This window comes from Rhagoletis pomonella, unplaced genomic scaffold (assembly GCF_013731165.1).
Source record: "Rhagoletis pomonella isolate Grant_MI unplaced genomic scaffold, Rhpom_1.0 Rhpom_scaffold_00001, whole genome shotgun sequence".
Classification (NCBI taxonomy): domain Eukaryota; kingdom Metazoa; phylum Arthropoda; class Insecta; order Diptera; family Tephritidae; genus Rhagoletis; species Rhagoletis pomonella.
In genome coordinates this window covers 55,557,895-55,578,762 of record NW_023458555.1, presented here as the reverse complement: position 1 = coordinate 55,578,762, position 20,868 = coordinate 55,557,895, and the positions used below count along the sequence as shown (strand labels likewise).

General features: G+C 41.6%; 1 protein-coding gene across 2 annotated transcripts in view; it reads left to right on the top strand.

The window, feature by feature from the left end:
• The window catches only part of LOC118746310 (succinate--CoA ligase [ADP-forming] subunit beta, mitochondrial), a 56,081-nt gene that overhangs the window by 1,017 nt on the left and 34,196 nt on the right, over positions 1-20,868 (top strand). For both annotated transcript variants that reach the window (XM_036480162.1, XM_036480170.1), the window contains one exon: positions 1,929-2,032. In XM_036480162.1, coding sequence (XP_036336055.1) covers positions 1,929-2,032 — 104 coding nt within the window. The remainder of the gene's footprint in view (positions 1-1,928; positions 2,033-20,868) is intronic.

The following is a 20,868-nucleotide window of genomic DNA, read 5'->3' as shown; positions in this document are numbered from 1 at the left end:
ATTATAACCCTTACTACGTGGATTTTCCTTTCTGTGTGATATAACCTTGGGGAAAGGATGTGGTAACTAGAATTCCCTTTCTGTGTGGCAAACCTGGGGCTGCCGCCGCAGTGATGTCTATTTTGGTTACTGGGTGTTTTATAAAAATATCTTGTATATAAAAATGTATATACAAATTTATAACAAAAATTTGCAACAAATACCATATTTCCAACCGACATTATTGTTAAATTAATGCACAGATTTAGTAAATTAAATTTTTGTAATAAAGCGTGAACTGTTGTCTACAAGTGTGTGTAAACGTTTTTTGATTCGACTCACGCGTTTGGGCACAGCAACCCAAAACATAGTACAAACTCTCAAACCCAGTGGCGGACCCATGATTCAATAATACAAGGTTAGATCACAGCGCACGGCAGTGCGCGCTAGTGACGAAAGCAGCAACAGTAGCATGCTGAAATGACTCGCTTATATGTATATACACGTGATTTGGAAGTTTTTATCCAGACGTCCAATCGACATGTTATCGTCGTTCCCACGACAGTCGGGTCTACGTAACCGGAACGACCCAGATAGATATATATCTGGCCAAGGACTGCCACCACTCCAGCAACACTCCCCAAAATCTCTTTGGGGAATTTGTATGCTGTTACAACAACAACACAACATGTTATCGTTGGAAAGGTCTTGCAGAGTGTGTCCAGAAAATGTATTCAAGCTTCATCAACAATTAACCGGATTCTTAAAAATCAGGCTAAAGTGTTGCGAAACAAAAAACGTTTTTTTGCTTTTGCCGGTTTAAGGGGGCATGTAGGCACACCCAACAAATTTAGTGTTATTCTATAGGCCAATACCTTTCAAACGATACCTTATATATTAAGTTCCGGCCACTAGTTGGAAAGATATAGAGGTAAATGTGTTTTTGTTCGTGTCTCCACTACGAGATGCTTTGGTATGTGTGCGGCGTCTGTACGTACCATCATTTAATTTTTTTTTTCAAACTTTCAGGAATTAAAGTACACAAAAAACTAAGAAGGTTTTGTTCAAGGATGTTTTGATTCATATGCCTGTGTGGGCGTGGCTGCTACCTGATATTCGAAAAAAGGCAAATTTTTTTAAACTACCACTGAGGCCGCACTACTCCATGTCATTGATGTGGATATCAGTAGAAGGGTCTTCAAACAAGCTATCTAACGCTATCTTTTGTGTTTATAAAATATAAATACGCCATAACGTTATCGCCTGAAAACTAAATATCAGGCTGCTGCAAATAGAGATTTTGGGCATTTTCTCAAAAACTGCTCAGTCGATTTTATTCTAGGTTTCCACAAGTCTAACCCAAAACCTTAGCTTTCATCTGGTATATAGTTTATATCTGGGAAAACTCTTGTTGTGGAGATATTGCTATTCAAATTGAAAAAATATCGCTCCAAAAAGGGTCAAATGGTTAAAAATTAACATATCCGTCTAATTTGGTTACTTTAAGATATAAAAATAACATACCCAGTTCCCCGAAAAAATCGCCCATTCCATTGTTAAATCGATTTCATGAATTTTATTTACAAAAAAATTGGCGATTTTTGGGGTTTTTTTTTAGAAATTGCGCTTTTTTTTAAAACAATCTGGACACCCTGACTCTGGTTATGCCATCCACAGTATTTTTGCACGGAACACTTTTGCGAATTGGCCGCCTTACGTCGTGTTTAGGAAAAATAACCCTCTCATTTATTAACAAATTTGTGCTCGGAAATTTGATATTTTTGTTTTGAATTAAAGTTTAATCCTTTGATTATACGTACATATATGTTAAATTTTGTTGATTCGGGTCACGCGTTTAGATACAACCTAAAATCATTGTACAAATACCCGAATCGTACCCTTTGTAACAAGTCATTATATTGAATTCAATTTATTTGAATGTTTTGTAGATTCTTGCACTTGCGACCGCTGGTAATTTGCAGAAGAGGAGTCTCAATGTACAGGAGCACGTTTCTTACACTCTACTCAATGAAGCAGGAATCCCAACACCAAAGTAAGTTAAATTTAGTTCTTACTCCCAAGATTCCATATACCCCTGTTCAGAAATGCGCACCAAATGCGCCAAAAATTTTGCACATAACTCTTATATCGCACCTTATTAAGCTTATAAAATTTATATTTATATATACAGTGGTCCACAAAATAATAGGAGTGCGTTATTTTTGTCAGTTTTTGCTATTTGCCTTTTGTTTACTTAATGTTTATTATTTTTATACAAAAGTCAAGCTGGGTATACAACAAACAACGAATAAATTCATATTTCATTCTTTGTACAAAAAGTATTAAAATTCTGTAAATTTTCACCAAAATATCAAACTTTTTAATCAGAATCTTCAGAGAAAATTCTGGTATGCAGTTTTATAGCCCATTCAATTCTAGTCTGAAGAAGTGCAAGTTTCAAGCTGCTAAAAAATTCCGTTGATTTTTGAGAATTTTTTCGGTTGAAGGTGTTTCACGTTTTTTCCATACAAAGTATGTTCGACAATTTTCTTTTATATGGGGACAGTGCCAGCAAAAAAAATTGCCAAAAATCAACGGAATTTTTTAGCAGCTTGAAACTTGCACTTCTTCAGACTAGAATTGAATGGGCTATAAAACTGCATACCAACATATTTTCTAAAGATTCTGGTTAAATAGTTTAAAATTTTGATGAAAATTTGCAGAATTTTTATAATTTTTGTACAAACTTGAAAATGTAAATTTATATGGTGTTTGTTGTATTACCAGCTAGGCTTTTACAAAAAAATACGAAACATTAAATAAACTAAAGACAAATAGCCAAAACAGGTTAAAATATCCCACTCCTATTATTTTGTAGACAACTGTAGTATATAACTCATAATGCCTCGGATTATTTAACATATTGAACTTTTTGAAAAATTTATTTCTAAGGTTCTTTAGACGATTGAGCTCTCTCGAGAACCATGGGCGTTTATAAGGATGCTTTGAATAAATAGGAACACGTTGTTTACATAATTCAACAGTATTTTTAAATACTCTGAAACAGTCGGCAACATCACCACCCCCTATGATAATGTCCCAATTTATTCCAGATAAGATATAATTTAAAGTCCGAAAATTACAACGATTATAGTGAAAAGACATCTTAGGATTCTCCCTAGGAATCTCTAAAAACACTATAGACTCAACTTATAATATAAGTGGAAAGTGATGTAAGTTAGGCGCGGAAATAGCTGACGGCGGGGGATATAACTTAAACTTAATATCATGACTTAGAAAAATAAGATCTAGTAGACGATTCAAAGTATTATGGAAAATATTAACTTGAACTAGCTCAGTACCCAAGAAATTATCAACTAAATATGTTTCTGATGAATTACTCACCTTAGTGGGACTTAAAAATAAATTATTGTCTAAAACGGCCCAATTTAAATTATTTAGATTGTAGTCTCCAACACACAAAGCTTATGCTCTCCAGTCTCGTTGTGAAGCGCTAGTATATTGTCTACGTGAGCTTTGTAGGTGGATTCATCACTGCATGGCGGTATGTAGGACACACGGATGTGATTTAGACCGAAATTACTGTGAAGGCGCACACAGAGTTAATCAAACCGAGAGTTATCATCCTTTAGTGGGACGGAAAAAGCTAGTATATTACATCGCGTAGCTTTAAGTACACCGCCTTCTATACTAAGACCCGTTTTGTTCGGATCTATGTCTTTACGAAAAACATCATACAATTTTGGATCAAACAACTCGGCGTCAAAAAATTGAGCATTAAGATAAGTTTCTGTTATTACGAATATATCATACTCACAAAGTGAGCTAAATAGACGTACATCTTCTGCCTTGGTTCTAAGACCTAAAGCATTTTGAAAATATATTTTTATGATCTTGTTGGCCGACGAATTATTAGAGGGTATTTCAAAGTTTCTTGCATTTGTTGTACACCTTTTTGAAAAAAAACGGAACATTTGTATCAATTGTAGTTTAGAAATACAAGATACTGATGCTTTGCATTGATGCATTTCCGATTAGGTACTTACTGGTAATGATATCCGAAAATCCGGGTGCTCCGTGGTCTAAAAAATCTGCATATTTTTTTAATCTAAACAGCACATGCATTGGTAGTTATGTTGTTGTAGCGGCCACAACAACCCCGCCCAGATCGGTTGATATCTCAGTCGTTGTCGTCAAGTTCCACTAACTGAAGGCCTAAGAAGCGTGCAGCCTCAATAGGGTTGGTCCACAGGGACAAAGGCGTTAGGGTTGTCGGGTTTTCCGGGCATACGAAGAGATGTTTCGAGTCATGGGGTGTCTCTCCGCATGCCGGACACTCATTTGACTAGTCTGCTCAGGTATGAGTTTAACCTTCTGCAGTACCCAGAATGAAGTTGGGCTATTGTGGTTCTAGTCTCCCGAGGTAGATGAAGCTCCGTCTCATCATGTCCGGGGTTTGTGCGCCTAGAACGGCATTTACAGGTCTGGAGTCTACATAACTCGAGACTGACTCTCTGTGAATGCCGCTCAAAGCCTGTCGATATGCTGACGGGTCCAGAGGTTGTTAAATGAACCTCTGGACTTCGTCCGTCAGTTCGTAGCGATGCCCCCTGACGTGCCTGGGTGAGGGCTCTTCTGCAAGCAGTTGCCTATTTGGGTGACCACGTCTATGGCTCCCAACAAGAAACTGCTTGCGGAGCATTGTGTTATGCTCCTTTTCGGGAGCAATTTCGTCTCGTCGAGCAGGTGGTGTTCTGGCGAAAGTAGAGAGATCCAGTCGCTGACCGTAGTGCGGTGTTTTGCGTCGTCTGCAGCTTTATCCACTGCGTCCTACTAGTCCCCGCCGACCACACTGGTGCTGCGTAATTTAAACCGGTCGGCCTATTGCTTTGTACGTTGCCAGCAACGTTTCTTTGCCTTTGCCCCAAGTACTGCCGGCTAGCGACTTGAGGACCTTGTTGCGGCTCTGTACTTCGTAGAAAATGGCGGTCGCGTGCGCAGAGAAGGAGAGCAGACTGTCGAAGGTTACTCCGAGTATTTACCATCGGAATTGATCGACGTGAATTCCCAGCGGTAGCATGACCTCCTTCGTCTAGGGGGTGAACAAGGTCGCAGAGGATTTTGTAGGGGAGAGGGTTAGGCTCCTTGCAGCGAAGAAGAGAGAAAGCTCGGAGAGTTACCCGTTTACTTTTGAACACAAGTCATCAATTTCATTCCCTGTCACCATGATCGAGCAATCGTCGGCGTAAGAGACAATCGAGACTCCCTCTGGTTGTTGAGGTAGCTTTGAAATGTAAAAATTAAACAGTAGTGGGAAAAGGACACCACCCTGTGGAACCCTCTGTTCCCACGACAGTCGGGTCTACGTAACCGGAACGACCCTGACTTATATCTGGCCAAGGACTGTCACTCCAGCAACTCTCCTCAAAAACTCTTTGGGGAATTTATATGCTGCTACAACAACAACCCCTGTTTTATTTTTATGAATTTGCTCGATTTGTCTCTAAACATTACCGTCGAGTGTCGACCACTCAGATAATTCGTCGACCGCCGTATGAGCCTCCGTGGGAGAGAGGAAGCCTCTATATCTTTTAGCAGCGTGGAGTGGCTGACGGTGTCAAGAGCCTTGGATAGGTCCAACGCTATTAGACTAGTTCTTTCACAGGGACGGTTGCGGTTAAGGCCACGTGTTATCTGAGAGTTTATGGCGTTAAGTGCTTTTGTACTGTGCACTTTAAGGAAACCATGCTGATGCTTCGCTGGGGTCAGGGGGTTCGTGAAATACGGGAGCAGCAAGGCTCTAGTGTCTTTGCTACCGAGGAAAGGAGTGTTATCGACCGATAAGATTCTCCTTTGTTGGCTGGTTTCCCAGGTTTGAGCAGTGGGACCACTCTCCCCACCTTCTATATGACTGGGATGATGAGAGTGGCCATTGACATATTGAGGACCTCCGTTAGGTACGTTACTCCCGCAGGACCAAAATTTTTCTGCATCAACATGCATATTCCGTCGGGAACCATGGGTTTGGAGGCTTTCGCCTTCCCGATGGCCACCTCAACTTCACCGCTAGCAAGGAGGGCACAATTTGTTGGCAGTTTTGTGCAGCCTTCTGGTTACTCGACGCTGGGAAAGAAATTTCGACCCTGTCGTCGTGCTTTGTCGAATTGGGGAGTGACCTCACGGTTGACCAAAGCTTACTCACACCAGAGGTGAAATTACAAGTCTTTAGATGCTCTTCCCACTTTTTCCGCTTATGTACGTTCACAAGCTGCCAAATCTTCGTGATGTGATCCCTGATACGGGGGTTTCCAGGATTGGCCTGACGAAGGTTTTTGCGCTCATCGGCTAGAACAGCCGCTTCAGCAGGGAAGTTTGGACGGGGGTCCGGGACGCAGCCTGCCGGTACGAAGCGAGCTGCAGCAGCGTTGACAACCCTGCGGAACTTACGTTCACCAAGGTCGGTTGGTTTGGGGAGCGCAGCGAGGGTGCTCTCAGTAAATTCGGCGAAGCCTTTCCAATTAGCTTTAGAAAAGTTTATATAGGTCCGGTATTCCGCGGAAGCAAAGTCGGTTGGTATATTGATCGAGATGACTATGGGCAGATGGTCTGATACCAAAGTCAGCATAGGTCGCTATGATACGATGTTTATCAGATCAGCGCTGACTATTGTTATGTCTGGCGAGCTGCAGCAGCTGCCCATAATACTGGTGGGTGCGTCGTAGTTCATTGTGCAGAATGTCGAATCGTCTAACTGCTCGGCCAAGTCAATTCCCCTTCGATCGTTTGACAGGCTTGAGTGCCAAAGATCGTGGTGCGCATTAAAGTCACCTACTACCATACGGTTTTCACCTCTGAGGAGCGCACCTACATATATCAGGGTGATATCCTGCCTGCAGCAAGTGACAGGGGGTATGTAAACGTTAAATATTTCGAGCTCAACATCGCCTGACCGGATAGCAATGCCCTGACATTCTAGGGTGGTATCCCTGCGGTCGATATCTGCTTTAATAAGACGATACTGCACGGTGTGGTACGTGATGAACGCTAAGCCACCACCATGTATCTCGCTCGCGATCTCGACGGTGCACGTTGTATCCGGCGCAATTCAACAATGTCGAATTGCTGTGCAACTTCGTCTTTTGAACCGCAGCTATCAATATACCATGTCTTCCCATGAAGACGGTTGTCTCCTCGATTTTGCTCTGAAGTCCGTTACAGTTAAATTGAAAGAGCTTCATGTGGTTCGTGAGACGTGTTGTTATGCGGGGTGTGACCTTGCCGCCATTGGCTGTGTGCGCTGCTGTAGTAGTTGCCGCCCTGTGGTGGTAGTGGGTGGCGTCGCAATTGGGGTTTGCGACCAAGCGGCGCAACACGGGCCCTCGAAGTTTCTCGTCCAATCTCGCGTGGTGCGCAGACCTGAACATGCCCTAAAGTGGCACCAGCCAAGGCAACTGTTGTACGTGACTGATGTCACGTTACGGAATATCCTGGTCTGACATACCGTAAAGGCTGCTCTGTTTGAGAGGTGGTCCACTGCCGATGGGTTCGTAGTCCTGAGCAGACTCTGAGGTGACTCCACCTGTCGCAAGCATTAAGCTTGACTGAGGTGGAGTTGTGGTGAAGTCGTCTCCGGCATGCACAGCAGGTGTAGGTTTCTGACCCTGGGTTTGACTCGATGCCAGCCCTGAGCAGAAGAATGCGTAACAAATGTAGCCCTATGGGCGAACAACTGAGCTTCTTCGCCGACCTAAACGGGGTTAGATCGCCGAAACAACAGCCCTTGGTCGGGTAAAACCCGAGGCATTCCGGTACGTAGAACCAGTTGTCGTGGGAATGAATTGGTAGTTATCTTTAACTTTGGTATTTTAGCAAGATCATACTCTGCTCAATACGTATATGTACATAGCTGGCCATGCGTAAAGCAATCTTCTTGCTAGGGTCTGACCTTGAGACTAATTATTTATTGCTTTTGCGAACGCTGCAAATTTTGAATTGGCGACGTTTAAATAGAAAGGGAAGTGGTGATTCGCCGGGCTGTATATTTATACGGGGTAGTAAAACTCATTTTCCTTGTGAATCACATGTTTAAAGTCCATTAACTAACCCTTTATATGTACATATTTGTATTGCGGCATCCAAACAATTATATTTTAGTTCTTTAACTATTAGGCGAGACCATTTATTAATTGATTGGGTTACAAATCTGCATACTCAATCTGATTAAAAAGTTAGGAATATTCATGAAAATTTGCTCAATTTTCGCGAGTTTTGCGCAAAGTTTAGTAAATATATACGAAATTAGCGGAAAAATATTAGAATGAAAATTGATGCATATATTGTGAATACTTGTGCATACTTTGCTCCGGCAGTGTAGATCTTTTAAGCTTAAACTGTTTTGTCATTTGAGGGGATTTTTACCAAAAAATCCTATAAGAAACTATTTTGACTACAAAAAGAAAAATTTCCCTTTTTTTGTTTTTAATTAGATTCTGAGTATGCAGTTTTGTAGCCCATTGATTTCTAGTAAATAGAATAAAGTACAAGTTTCAATGGCTACGATTTATTTTTTAGAATTTTTGAAAAAGAACGAAATTTGAACGAAAGTTTGTTGATTTTTTTTAATATTGCACTAACTTGGAAACTTGAATTCACGCGGTTTTTTTTTTGTAAGAATAAACTATATTTTTATAAAAAAATAACCAAAATTAAATAACAACGAAAATAATACGTTAAAACTTGGCAAAAATTGGTTCGGCTATAATTTCTTGATCACTGTCTGTATTTTTTAATATCTTTAATTGGACATGCACATTCTACATACAGAACACCTACCTATTTCATCCCATATACGCAGTAGTTTAAACAAAAGAAACTCTAAAAATGTTCTGTATGCGGATAACCGTTAGCTTCACTTCAGTCCCTGGGATATGCTCTCTATGTACTTGTTTAATTAAGTCTTATTTTAAGTATATATCCTGGAATTGTAGAACTCACTTAAAAATACTAATCTGTTCATTATATTATGCTAATTTTATTTAGTCTTTTGGTTTTTGCTGTTTTAGTTATATGTATGTATGTATGTACTGTTATGAAATTTTTGTTGCGCTATAAAAGATCTTTCTTTTGATCTTATTGTGCTAATGATTTGATTAATAACTGAAATGAAGCGAAATAAAGCTCTTTTCCAAACAAAAACCATATAATACTAAACTTCCAATTCTGTGCAAAAACTGTAAAAATTAATTCTGCAATGTTTCACCAAAATTTAAAACTTTTTAATTAGAATCTTTAGAAAAAAATGAAACGCGAGCACAAAAGGTCGATGGACGCACTCCCTGATAGCCGACCTTCAGACATGGTTGAACAGACCGCATGGGGAAGTTGATTTCTACCTGACGCAATTCCTCACCGGTCATGGTTACTTCCGAGAATATCTTCATAGAATGATAGGGGTGGACTCACCGTTCTGTCACTACTGTGGAAACGTCGAAGATAACGTGTACCATACATTCTTTACCTGCGAACACTTCTTGATTTTGCGCAGAATGTTGGAAGAAAGATACGGAGACATAACCCCGAACAACATAATTGGGGTAATGATCTCCAGTGCAGAAAAGTGGGAAGGAGTTGCGAGATATGTGAAATTAGTACTCCGCTGCAAACGAGAGGACGGATGTCTACTGAGGACACCCGAATGAAACGCCCCTACAAAAGAGCAGCCCCAAGGCTCTAGCAGCGCGCTCCTGCATCTGAAGACATGCAGAATTGCGGTGCCAGATACGGGATTCTTGCGCGGGCGGTGGGAGTTTGATTTTTAGTGGGTTGCCCAACACGCTTCAGTGGGAGTCCCACACTCGGGGAAGGTAGTATAGAGACTAGCGCCCCCGGCCAGTGCATAAAGCGCTCTCCTACGAACAAAAATAATACTACTATAATAATAATAATAATAATAAAAATAATAGTACTATAATAATAATAATAAAAATAATAGTAGTATAATAATAATACTAATAATAAAAATAATAGTACTATAATAATAATAATAAAAATAATAGTACTATAATAATAATAATAATAATAAAAATAATAGTAGTATAATAATAATAATAATAAAAATAATAGTACTATAATAATAATAATAATAATAATAAAAATAATAGTACTATAATAATAATAATAATAATAATAAAAATAATAAAACTAATAATAATAATAATTCTATAACAATAATACTAAACACTATAACAATAATAATATATGTGGGAACGGATCGACGGGCAACACGGAGCGGACACAACTACTAAACGGTCAAGACGTACGAAAGCGAGCAACCCTACGCTACTGACCGAATACAACGAAGATGAAACTAACATTCCCACGACAGCCGGTTCTACGTACCGGAATGACTCGGGTTTTACGCGACCAAGGGCTGTTGTTTCGGCGATCTAACCCCCTTTAGGTCGGCGAAGTCCATCAAACGTTGTTCTATACTAGGGCTACATCTGCTCCGTACCCTTCTGATTAGGGCTGGCATAGAGTCCAACCCAGGGCCAGAAATTTACACCTACTGCGTATGCCAGAGACGACTGCATACAAACTCCACCTCGGTCAGGTGCAATGCCTGTGACGGGTAAAGTCATCTCTGAACCTGCTCGGGCCTACGTACGCACCGGCAATGGACCACGTCGTTCGTGGCCCTATGCTGTGCGAATCGGGCCGCCTCCACTGCAAACCACCACCGCCCGTGCAGCACAGAACCAACACACCCACACCCCAACACAACACAACAATAGATACACAAACAAACACAATATCACTCACACACCGCCGCCGGCAACTCCTCGTTCCTCCGACAATCTGCTAGGTTTGTCAGTCGAGAATATACCGTAACGCGACATCAGTCAAGTGCAACTCCTGCCTTGGCTGGTGGCACCTTAGGGCATGCTCAGGACTACGCAATAAGCGTGAATGGACGAGTGACTATGTGTGTGCTGCCCAGTCGCATAGCTCCCCCGCGACGCCGCCAACCACCACCACAAGGCAGCACCCGCTTTTGCAGCACACACAGCAGTGAGCCGGCAGGCAACACAACTCCCTAACTCCACACATTACAATTGGTGTCCCAAGGCACACAAAGGTGCTACAATTCAACTGGAACGGACTTCAGAGCAAGATCGAGGAGATAACTGTCATGGGAAGGCATGGAATATTAATAGCTGCGGTCCTAGATACGAAGTTGCACGGCAATTCAACCTTGTTGAACTGCGCCGAATACAACGTGCACCGTTGAGATCGCAAGCGAGATCTTAGCGTTCATCACGCACCACACCGTGCAGTATCGTCTTATCGAAGCAGACATCGACCGCAGGGATACCATCCTAGAATGTCAGGGTATTGCCATCCGGTCAGGCGACGTTGAGCTCGAAATATTTAACGTATAAATACCACCTATCACCAGCTGCCCGGAAGGATATCACCCGGAAATAGGTGCGGTACCGTATGGTAGTTGGCGACTTCGCGCACCACGATCTTTGGCACTCAAGCCTGTCAAAGGATCGTAGGGGAAGACATCTGGCAGAGCAGATAGACGGTTCGACATTCTGCACAATGAACAACGACGCATCCACCAGGATCTAACAATTTTCAACGCTGGTCTGACAAACAGCGTATCATGGCGACCTATGCAAACCCTAGCATCAGACCATCTGCCCATAGTCATCTCGATTGATAAAACTGCCGACGTTGCTTCCGCGGCTCACCGGACCTATGTCAATTTTTCCAAAGCTGACTGGAAAAGCTTCGCGGATGTTACTAAAAGCGCCTTCACTGCACTACCCAGGGTTGTCACTGCTACTGCAGCTCGCTTCATCCCAGCAGGATATATCACGGATCCGAACTTTCCTGCTGAAGCAGCTGTTCTAGCCGATAAGCGTGACCACCTTCGTCAGGCCGATCCCGGAAATCTCCGTATCAGGGATCTCAATGCGGAGATTCGGCAGCTTGTGAACGTACATAAGCGGAAAAAGTGGGAAGAGCATCAGACGACTACTAACTTCGCCTCTGGTGTGAGTAAGATTTGGCCAACCGTGAGGTCACTGTCCAATCCGACGAAACACGACAACAGGGTCGAAAGATCCTTCGGCGACCATGCTTCGCCGGACCCGGAGCGATGCGCGAGCTATTTTAGCCGGCAGTTCATTCTGCATCCTCCGGCGGACAAACCCAAGCGTCGAGTGACCAGAAGGCTGCATAAACTGCGACCAATCTGTGCCCTCTTGCTTTCACTAGCTTTGATTTTTTTTTTTGATGCTGAAAAATTCGGGTCCCCCGGGAGAAGCTTACCTAACGGAGGCCCTCAATCTGTCAATGGCCACTCTCATCATTCCAGACATCTGGAAGATGGGGAGAGTGGTCCCACTGCTCAACCTGGGGAAACTAGCCAACAAAGGAGAGTCTTATCGTCCGATAAAACTCCTTTCCCCGGTAGCGAAGGCACTATAGGCCTTGCTACTCCCGTATTTCACGAACCACCTGACCCCAGCGAAACATCAGCATGGTTTCCGTAAAATGCACATTACATCAACAGCACTTAACGTCATAAACACGAAGAAAACACGTGGCCTAAACCGCAACAGTCTCTGTGAGAGAACTATTCTAGCAGCGTTGGACCTGTCAAAGGCGTTTGATAACGTCAGCCACTCCACGCTACTAGAAGACATAGAGGCTTCCTCTCTTCCAGAGATGCTCAAGCGGTGGTCGGCGAATTATCTAAGTGGTCGACACTCGTCAGTAATGTTTAAGAGATAAATCGAGGAAACCTAGAAAAATAAAATAAGGGGTACCACAGGGTGATGTCCTTTCCCCATTACTGTTTAACAACTATATTTCAAAGCTCCCTCAACCACCATCGTCACCTATGCTGACGATTGTTCGATAATGGCGTCTGGGAATGGAATTGATGGCTTGCATTCCAAAGTAAACGGGTATCTCTCTGAGTACAGAGCCGCAACAAGGTCCTCAAGTCGGTAGCCTGCGGTACTTGGGGCAAAGACAAAGAAACGTTGCTGGCAACATACAAGGCAATAGGCCGGCTGGTTTTAGATTACGCAGCACTAGTGTGGTCGCCGGGGACTAGTAGGACGCAGTGGATGAAGCTGCAGACGACACAGAATACTTAACTTCGGACAGCAGCTGGAGGTCTTCTGATGTCTCTAGAATACCACCTACACGATGAGGCAAAAATGCTCCCCATAAAGGAGCACAACACAATGCTCTGCAAGAAATTCCTAGTAGAGACCCGCAAACATGGACACCCGAACAGACACTTGCTTGCAGAGGAGCCTTCGCCAAACCATGCCAGAAGCAATCCTTACGAACTGACGGACGAAGTTCAGAGGTTCATAAAGCAACCTCTGGACCCGTCAGCTTATCGACGGGCCCTGAGCGGCATTCACAGGGAAGTCAGTATCGAGTTATGTAGACTCCAGACTTGTGAATGCCGTTCTAGGCACACAACCACTTGACATTGACGAGACGGAGCTTCGTCGGGAGATTAGAACCACAATAGCCCTACTTCGCTCGGGCTACTGAAGCAAGTTAAACTCATACCTGAACAGATTAGACGCAGATGTGCCAAATGAGTGTCCGGCATGCGGAGAGACACCCCACGACTCAAAGCATCTCTTCGTATGTCCGGAAAACCCCATACAGCTAACGCCTTTGTCCCTGTACACCGACCCCATTGAGGCTGCACCCTTCTTGGGGCTTCCGTTAGTTGAGCTTGACGACAACGACTGAGATATTAACCGATCTGGACGGGTTGTTGTAGCCGCTATAACAACAACAATAACAACTGTCTGTAACAGATACGAACCATCGCGCAATGAAAACCACTTTTTTATTTATAGTAGAGCTCTTATTCTATTGAAAATCTTATCTTTTAAATTCGATCTTTTGAGTAATAAATATACCCCGTAACAGAAATCTCACGCTCAGCTTAAATACTTGATAGGAAAATCGACTTCACATAGCTATAATAATAATATATTGTGGCGTAATTGAAGAAAAATAAGTAAAATAAAGTCTAAGTTTGGGCGAAGCAGAACATTAAATACCCGACGAACAGTGCCGACTAAGTGGGCAAAAGTTGAAAAATTCGTTGTCTGCAATGTGAACGTGTTTGGTATTTTTGTAAAGGCACTAAAAAGAATTAAACAAAAATGTCCACTAAAGTGGGCAAATTTTGTACTAAGAATTTTAATAAGAGCATAGCCATGCGTAAGCTCTTCACGGAAACAAATGTCAAAAATACATTCGTTGAAATAAAATTTTGATTTGACGTTTGTTATTTAGTAAGATAGTACAGGCATACAAATTTCGGAACAAAATCAAACACAGGGTGTCCCCGCGGCATTATTTTTTATTATTTTATTAAATAATACGGTTTTTTAGCTTTCGAAAGAAGAAATAAAAACCTGCTAATTTTTTGCACCTTTTGAAGTAATGTGTTTGTTGCTAATACATAAAATCATTTTTTGTCAGTGCCATAAGATTGCATGATTCGTTCTATTTTCAAAAATAAAGTGTCACATTAAAAAGCTTGAGCTGTAGACAATAGAGGTTAAATTCAAATTATTTAGTAAGTTAAACGAATTATTAAGAGATGGGTATCAATCGAGATGTATATGAAAAGGGTTTATTTCTTAACTACATTTAGAGGGTTGCCACCTGTTTAAAAAATTAGATTTCATATGAATGAAAGGAATTGGGTAATTGAAATAGATAGGTATCACCATATGGGAGTCAGACTAACGAGGTTTAAGAAGGTTTTCTTCTTCTTCTTCTTTTTTGGCGCTGTAACCGCCTAAGCGATTTTGGCCGAGTTCAGCAAAGCACGCCAGTCGTTTCTCGTCTGCGCCAACTGACGCCAATTGGAAACGACAAGTGAAGCCAAGTCCTTCTCCACCTGATCTTTCCAGCGCAGTGGGGGCCTCCCTCTTCCTCTGCTACCACCAGCGGGTTCCGAGTTGAATACTTTCAAAGCTGGAGCGTCGGTGTCCATTCGAACGACATGACCAAGCCAGCGGAGCCGGTGTATTTTAATTCGCTGCACTATGTCCATATCGTTCTAAAGCTCATACAGCCCATCGTTCCATCGTCTGCGGTACTCGCCGTCGCCAACGCGTAAAAGCCCGTAAATCTTCCGCAAAATCTTTCTCTCAAACACTCCAAGAGCCGCCTCATCGATGTTGTCATTGTCCATATACCAGCACGGGCATGATGAGTGACTTTTAGAGCGTGGTTTTCGTACGTCGAGAGAGGACTTTACTCCAGAATTGGCTACTCAGTCCAAAGTAGCACTTGTTGGCAAGAGTGATTCTGCGTTGGATTTCAATGCTGACATTATTATCGGTGTTAATGCTGGTTCCCAAGTAAACGAAATTCTCTACTTTTTCTAAATTGTAACTTTCAACAGTGACGTGGGTGCCAAGGCGCGAATGTGCTGACTGTTTGTTTGATGACAGGAGATACTTCGTCCTCGTTTACCACCAGACCCATTCACTTTGCTTCCCTATCCAAATTGGAAAAGGCAGAACAGACTTCGCGGTTTTTGTTACCGATGATGTCGATGTCATCGGCATAAGCCTGCAATTGCACGCTCTTGTAGTAAATTTTTCCTGAGCGGTTCAGTTCTGCAGCTCTTATTATCTTCTCCAACATCAGATTAAAGAAGTCACATGGAAGGGAGTCGCCCTGTCTGAAACCCCGTTTTGTGGCGAACGGCTCGGAGAGGTCTTTTCCAATTCTGACGGAGCTGGCGGTATTGCTCAACGTTATTTTACACAGCATCTTTTTTCTCTGCAGCTTCCTTACACTCCTCATCGTACCAGTTGTTCTTTCGGGCTCGCTGAAATCCGACTACTTCTTCGGCGGCAGTACTTAATGAGCGAGAAATGTGGTTTCACTGCTCGCATATGTCGGTTTGTTTACGAGTGCTCTCTGAGAGCAGGTGTGAGAGTCGAGTAGCGAAAGCGCTGGCTGTCTGTTGTGATTGTACCTTTTCGACGTTAAGCTTTGCTTGCTTATTTGGGCGCACATTTTTTGCTGCACAGAGGCGGGTGCGTATCTTGGCTGCAACAAGATAGTGGTCCCAGTCGATGTTTGGGCTTCGGAGTGTGCGTACGTCTAAAACACTGGAAGCGTGCCTTCCGTCTATCACAACGTGATCGATTTGGTTTCTCGTTTTTCGATCCGGAGACGGCCACGTAGCTTGGTGGATCTTTTTATGCTTGTACCTAGTACTGCATACTACCATGTTTCGGGCCCCGGCGAAGTCGATCAGCCTCAATTCGTTGTCGGACGTTTCGTCGTGGAGGCTGAATTTTCCGATGGTGGTTCCAAAGATTCCTTCCCTAGAAGAGATCCCTTGGATGCCTGATCCTTCTCTTCCGTCGGGGAATGGGCGCAGATGAGCGATATGTTGAAGAATCTCGCTTTGATGCGGATTGTGGCTAGACGCTCGGGGTGAACGACAGTACTCGGCGACGGAGTCTCTCTCCCACCACAAATCCAACTCCGACATTGCTTGCCTTGCCCCGTAGAACGCATATCTTGGATGGCGGTGATGTCAGCTTTTGTCCTTACGAGGACATCAACCAGCCGGGCAGAAGTACCTTCCCCATTAAGGGTCGGGACATGCCCTCAAATCGTAGTCCTTTAAACGTTTGCCGTGGTCGTCATTATAATGGGGGGTCTCATCCGAGGCTTTGCCTTGCTTCTTCACTGGAAGTGGTTTTTACGTGGCGGGTCCCAAGCCCAGCGCACAACCCATTGCTGGGACAGGTTTTAGCTTTCAAATATTACGAAGAGTTAACAAAAATAATAACTGTGCCAAACCAAAGGTTTACGACATCGTATTTGTTATTTTATTACAAATGCATACATTGTCAATCAGTGATTTTTCTGGTTACATTCATTTTATATTACTGGACTCTTAGATTAACTCAGAAATGTTTTTACTCTCCTTTTATTTCTTGTTAAATATGCCCAAATTTTTCTTTTGTCTGTTACCCATATTGATATACATATTTCCGTTACCTTATTCCCTTAATTAACACTAGAGTACACGCGCGGCCTGCTATAGTAGACCATGATAACATGTTTGTTAATACCTTGACAGGGTTTTTATGTTAGAGCGATGCGGTTCCAGGAAAGCCTTCTGCATTAAATTTGTCGACGGTTCATTACCGCGCTTGACTTCCACGCATATGCACTTTTTTGTGGATTGGCGCGAAAATCGCGGGCCTACCATAGTAGTCCGCGCGAGTATTGGTGTACTGAATTTATAATTTGGTTACTTTGGGCGGGGTGTAATAAGGCCTTTTGAAATAAGGCCTTTAAGACCTTATTTCGCTTTCGATTGAGAAATAAAGCCTTTATTAAGAATAAGGTCTTACTTCACTTGAAATGTGAAATAAGGTCCTAAAGGTTTTATTTCACTTTTTGGCAATTGCCTGCGATAGGGGACAACGGCCAAAAAAGGCTAATAATCCATACCAATTTACTAAACCACCTTGACCTACAACGCCACCTTGAACATGCCATTACTCTCCTTCGCGGCCAGCCGCGCAGCGCCGCGCTCCGCCGTTCGCGCGCAATGCCATCCTCGCGCCGAACCTCCCTTGTCAAAAGTTTTTCTACATACCAATTTTTAAAAGCGCAATAAATTCAAGATTATAACCCGGCTTGCAGAAAAGAGAATTCTGCTTTTTTGCCGTTCTTCGCTATACTATGTATACAATTAACCTCTTTTCTTTTTAAATCATAAGACAAATTTTAAAGATTTTAATTTTATTTCAGAAAAATTTTATAAATGTAATGGTGCATTTACATGGTATGAATCTGTTCATAAGCCGTATGAATTTTCCTATAAAAGAAGCACCAACTCTATAAAGAAATGAATGAAAGCGATATATATTTAACATTTTTGACTTATATACTTGGCAAGTATTTTTTTTTGTAAACAACAAATTCATTTTGTGCTAACTTCGAAACTAGAAGCTTATTTTATTTTGAATGCGCTTTAAAAAAGACCTACTGCCAATAAAGCCTTGCTATTTTATCAAATGTCTAATGCTTCCATTCAAACATCTTTGTGGATCATAGGGATGCCGTTTTCTTTCGTTTCTCAATGCATTTTATACTTGAAAAGGCACCAAAATATGTATGCAATACTTTTACATATCGTCATTTAAAGTACAAAACCGCGCATCAAGAAAAAGCAAAACCTTGTATGTGAGGTTGCCTAAATTTTATAGGAGAGAATAAAATTTGTCATAATTCAAAACGGTTCCCTCTTTTAAACTTAATTATCTCTTCTTATGTCTAAGTATCGAAATTTTAGTATAAATGATTATGGGCTTGATGATAGCTTACGGTGAGCAAATATATTTTTTTGGCAGAAATGTCAGTTACGAGGTTTTGCAGAACCACGATACGCGATTTTTTACTTTAAACGACGATATACAGATTGGCGCTTACACAATATGTTAGTGTTTGGCCTAGCTTCTCCTCCCATATGGGGGGTGCACCTTGATTTTGTCACACAAAGGGGAAGGGCAGTTTTACACCGACTCCGAACGGCAATTGTGCACAAGGGTATTATAACTTTGTTCACATAACGGTTGTTTGTAACAGGCAAAACGAATCGAGATAGATATAGACAAATGTATACATAAATGATCAGAATGAAAAGAGAAATCGATTAAGCGGTGACTGTCTGTCCGTCCGTCCGTCCGTCCGTCCGTCCGTCTGTGCACACGATAACTCGAGTAAAAATTGAGATATCTTAACGAAACTTCGTACATGCACTTCTATTGGGCGTGGGACGGATGGTATTGAAAATGGGCGAAAACGGACAATAACCACGCCTACCTCCCATATAACGGTAATTTTCAGAAATACAAAAACTGCGATATTTTAGTAACTACTGAAGATAATTCACTCAAAATTGACATTTAGAATAACTTTTAGACGAGAAATAAGAATATTAAAAATTTTTGAAAAATGGGCGTAGCCACGCCCACTTATAGTTACATGTGTATATTTTGGAAACCGCTGCACCAATTTCTTCCAAACTTGGCACAGTTGTTGACCCTGGTACAGCATACCAAATGGCCGAAAATTTTTAAATTCGGACAATAACCACGCCCACATCCCATATAACGGTAATTTCGAGAAATACGAAATCCTCGATAAATCAGTAAATATTAAAGCTAATTTATTCAAAATTGACGGTTGCAACAATTCTTTATCAGGAAATACGCTTATGATAAAATTTTTGAAAATGGGCGGGGCACCGCCCACTTATGATCACATTTATGTATATCGGTAACAGTTCTAGCAATTTGTACCAAACTCGGTTTGATTATTGTGCTTGCCACATAAAAGCAAACCGTTGAAAATTATTGAAATCGGACTAAAATTACGGCCGCTTTTCATATAACGGTAAATTTCAGAAATGCTTGAAATTTCAATATTTCGAAATTTAAGGATGCTAGTTTACTTAATATTTATACACCCGCTTATCATGTAGCGGTAGCTTTCGGAAAGGTGGAAAACATATATTTAATACTTGCGCCGGGTATTTAATGTTCGGCTCGGCCCGAACTTAGACTTTCTTACTTGTTATGAGAAGCTGTTTTCATGACAGAATACACTCGGAGGTTTACTATGACCAATAGAGGAGCGACAGCGAACAGCGGAGTGTATATATCGATGGCTGACTGGAAGATCGACCTATCTCAGCAGCCAGTTCGAAAACGCCCTATCTCAGAAAACTTTTCAAAAACGCCCTACTTCAGAATTTTATTGAAAAACACTCTATCTCAGAATTTGGTTGAATAACGCCCTATGTCATAATCCGGTTCAAAAACGCCCTATCTCATACGCAAATACATTGAAAATAAGCTGAGATAGGGCGTTTTTGAATCGGCAGCTAAGATAGGGTGTTTTCAATCAAATTCTGAAGTAGGGCATTCTTGAAAAGTTTTCTGAGATAGGGCGTTGTTGAAAATTTTTCTGAGATAGGGCGTTTTCGAATTGGCTGCTGATAGGTCGATCTTCCACTCAGCCATCGATATGTAATATAAAAAATAATGAGAGGTACTATAAGAAAATTTACCCAAAATTCAGGAGCAAATGAAAAAATGCTCATTGAAAATAACTCACATGTATAAATTAAATAATATAACTTAAGCGGTTACAGCGCTAAACAAAAGGAAGAGTTAGAAAAAATAGCAATGCGGTTTGAAGGAAACATAAGACCACAAAGTGTTTGTTTGTTTCGTTAATTCTCCCAACCTTTTAAGATATGACACTCCATTCTTTGCATTAGTTTGCAAATATACACTTATTGTTCTACAATGGCAAACATTTTCGTGGGATGTTTTTTCTTTAATTTCGAATTGAAAATACATTACGATCATATTGTACCGAAATAAGTGTGGTATCCCTGCATTTTGTAAAAGCCATAAAGAAGCATCAACTGTATGAAAAAACAAGTAAGAAAGTCTAAGTTCGGGCGGAGCCGAACATTAAATACCCGGCGCAATTATTAAATATATGTTTTCCACCTTTCCGAAAGCTACCGCTACATGATAAGCCGGCGTGTATAAATTTTAAGTAAACTAGCGTCCTTAAATTTCAAAATATTGAAATTTCAAGCATTTCTGAAATTTACCGTTATAAGAAAAGCGGCCGTAATTTTAGTCCGATTTCAACAATTTTCAATGGTTTACTTTTATGTGGCAAGCACAATAATTATACCGAGTTTGGTACAAATTGCTAGAACGGTTAGCGAGATACATA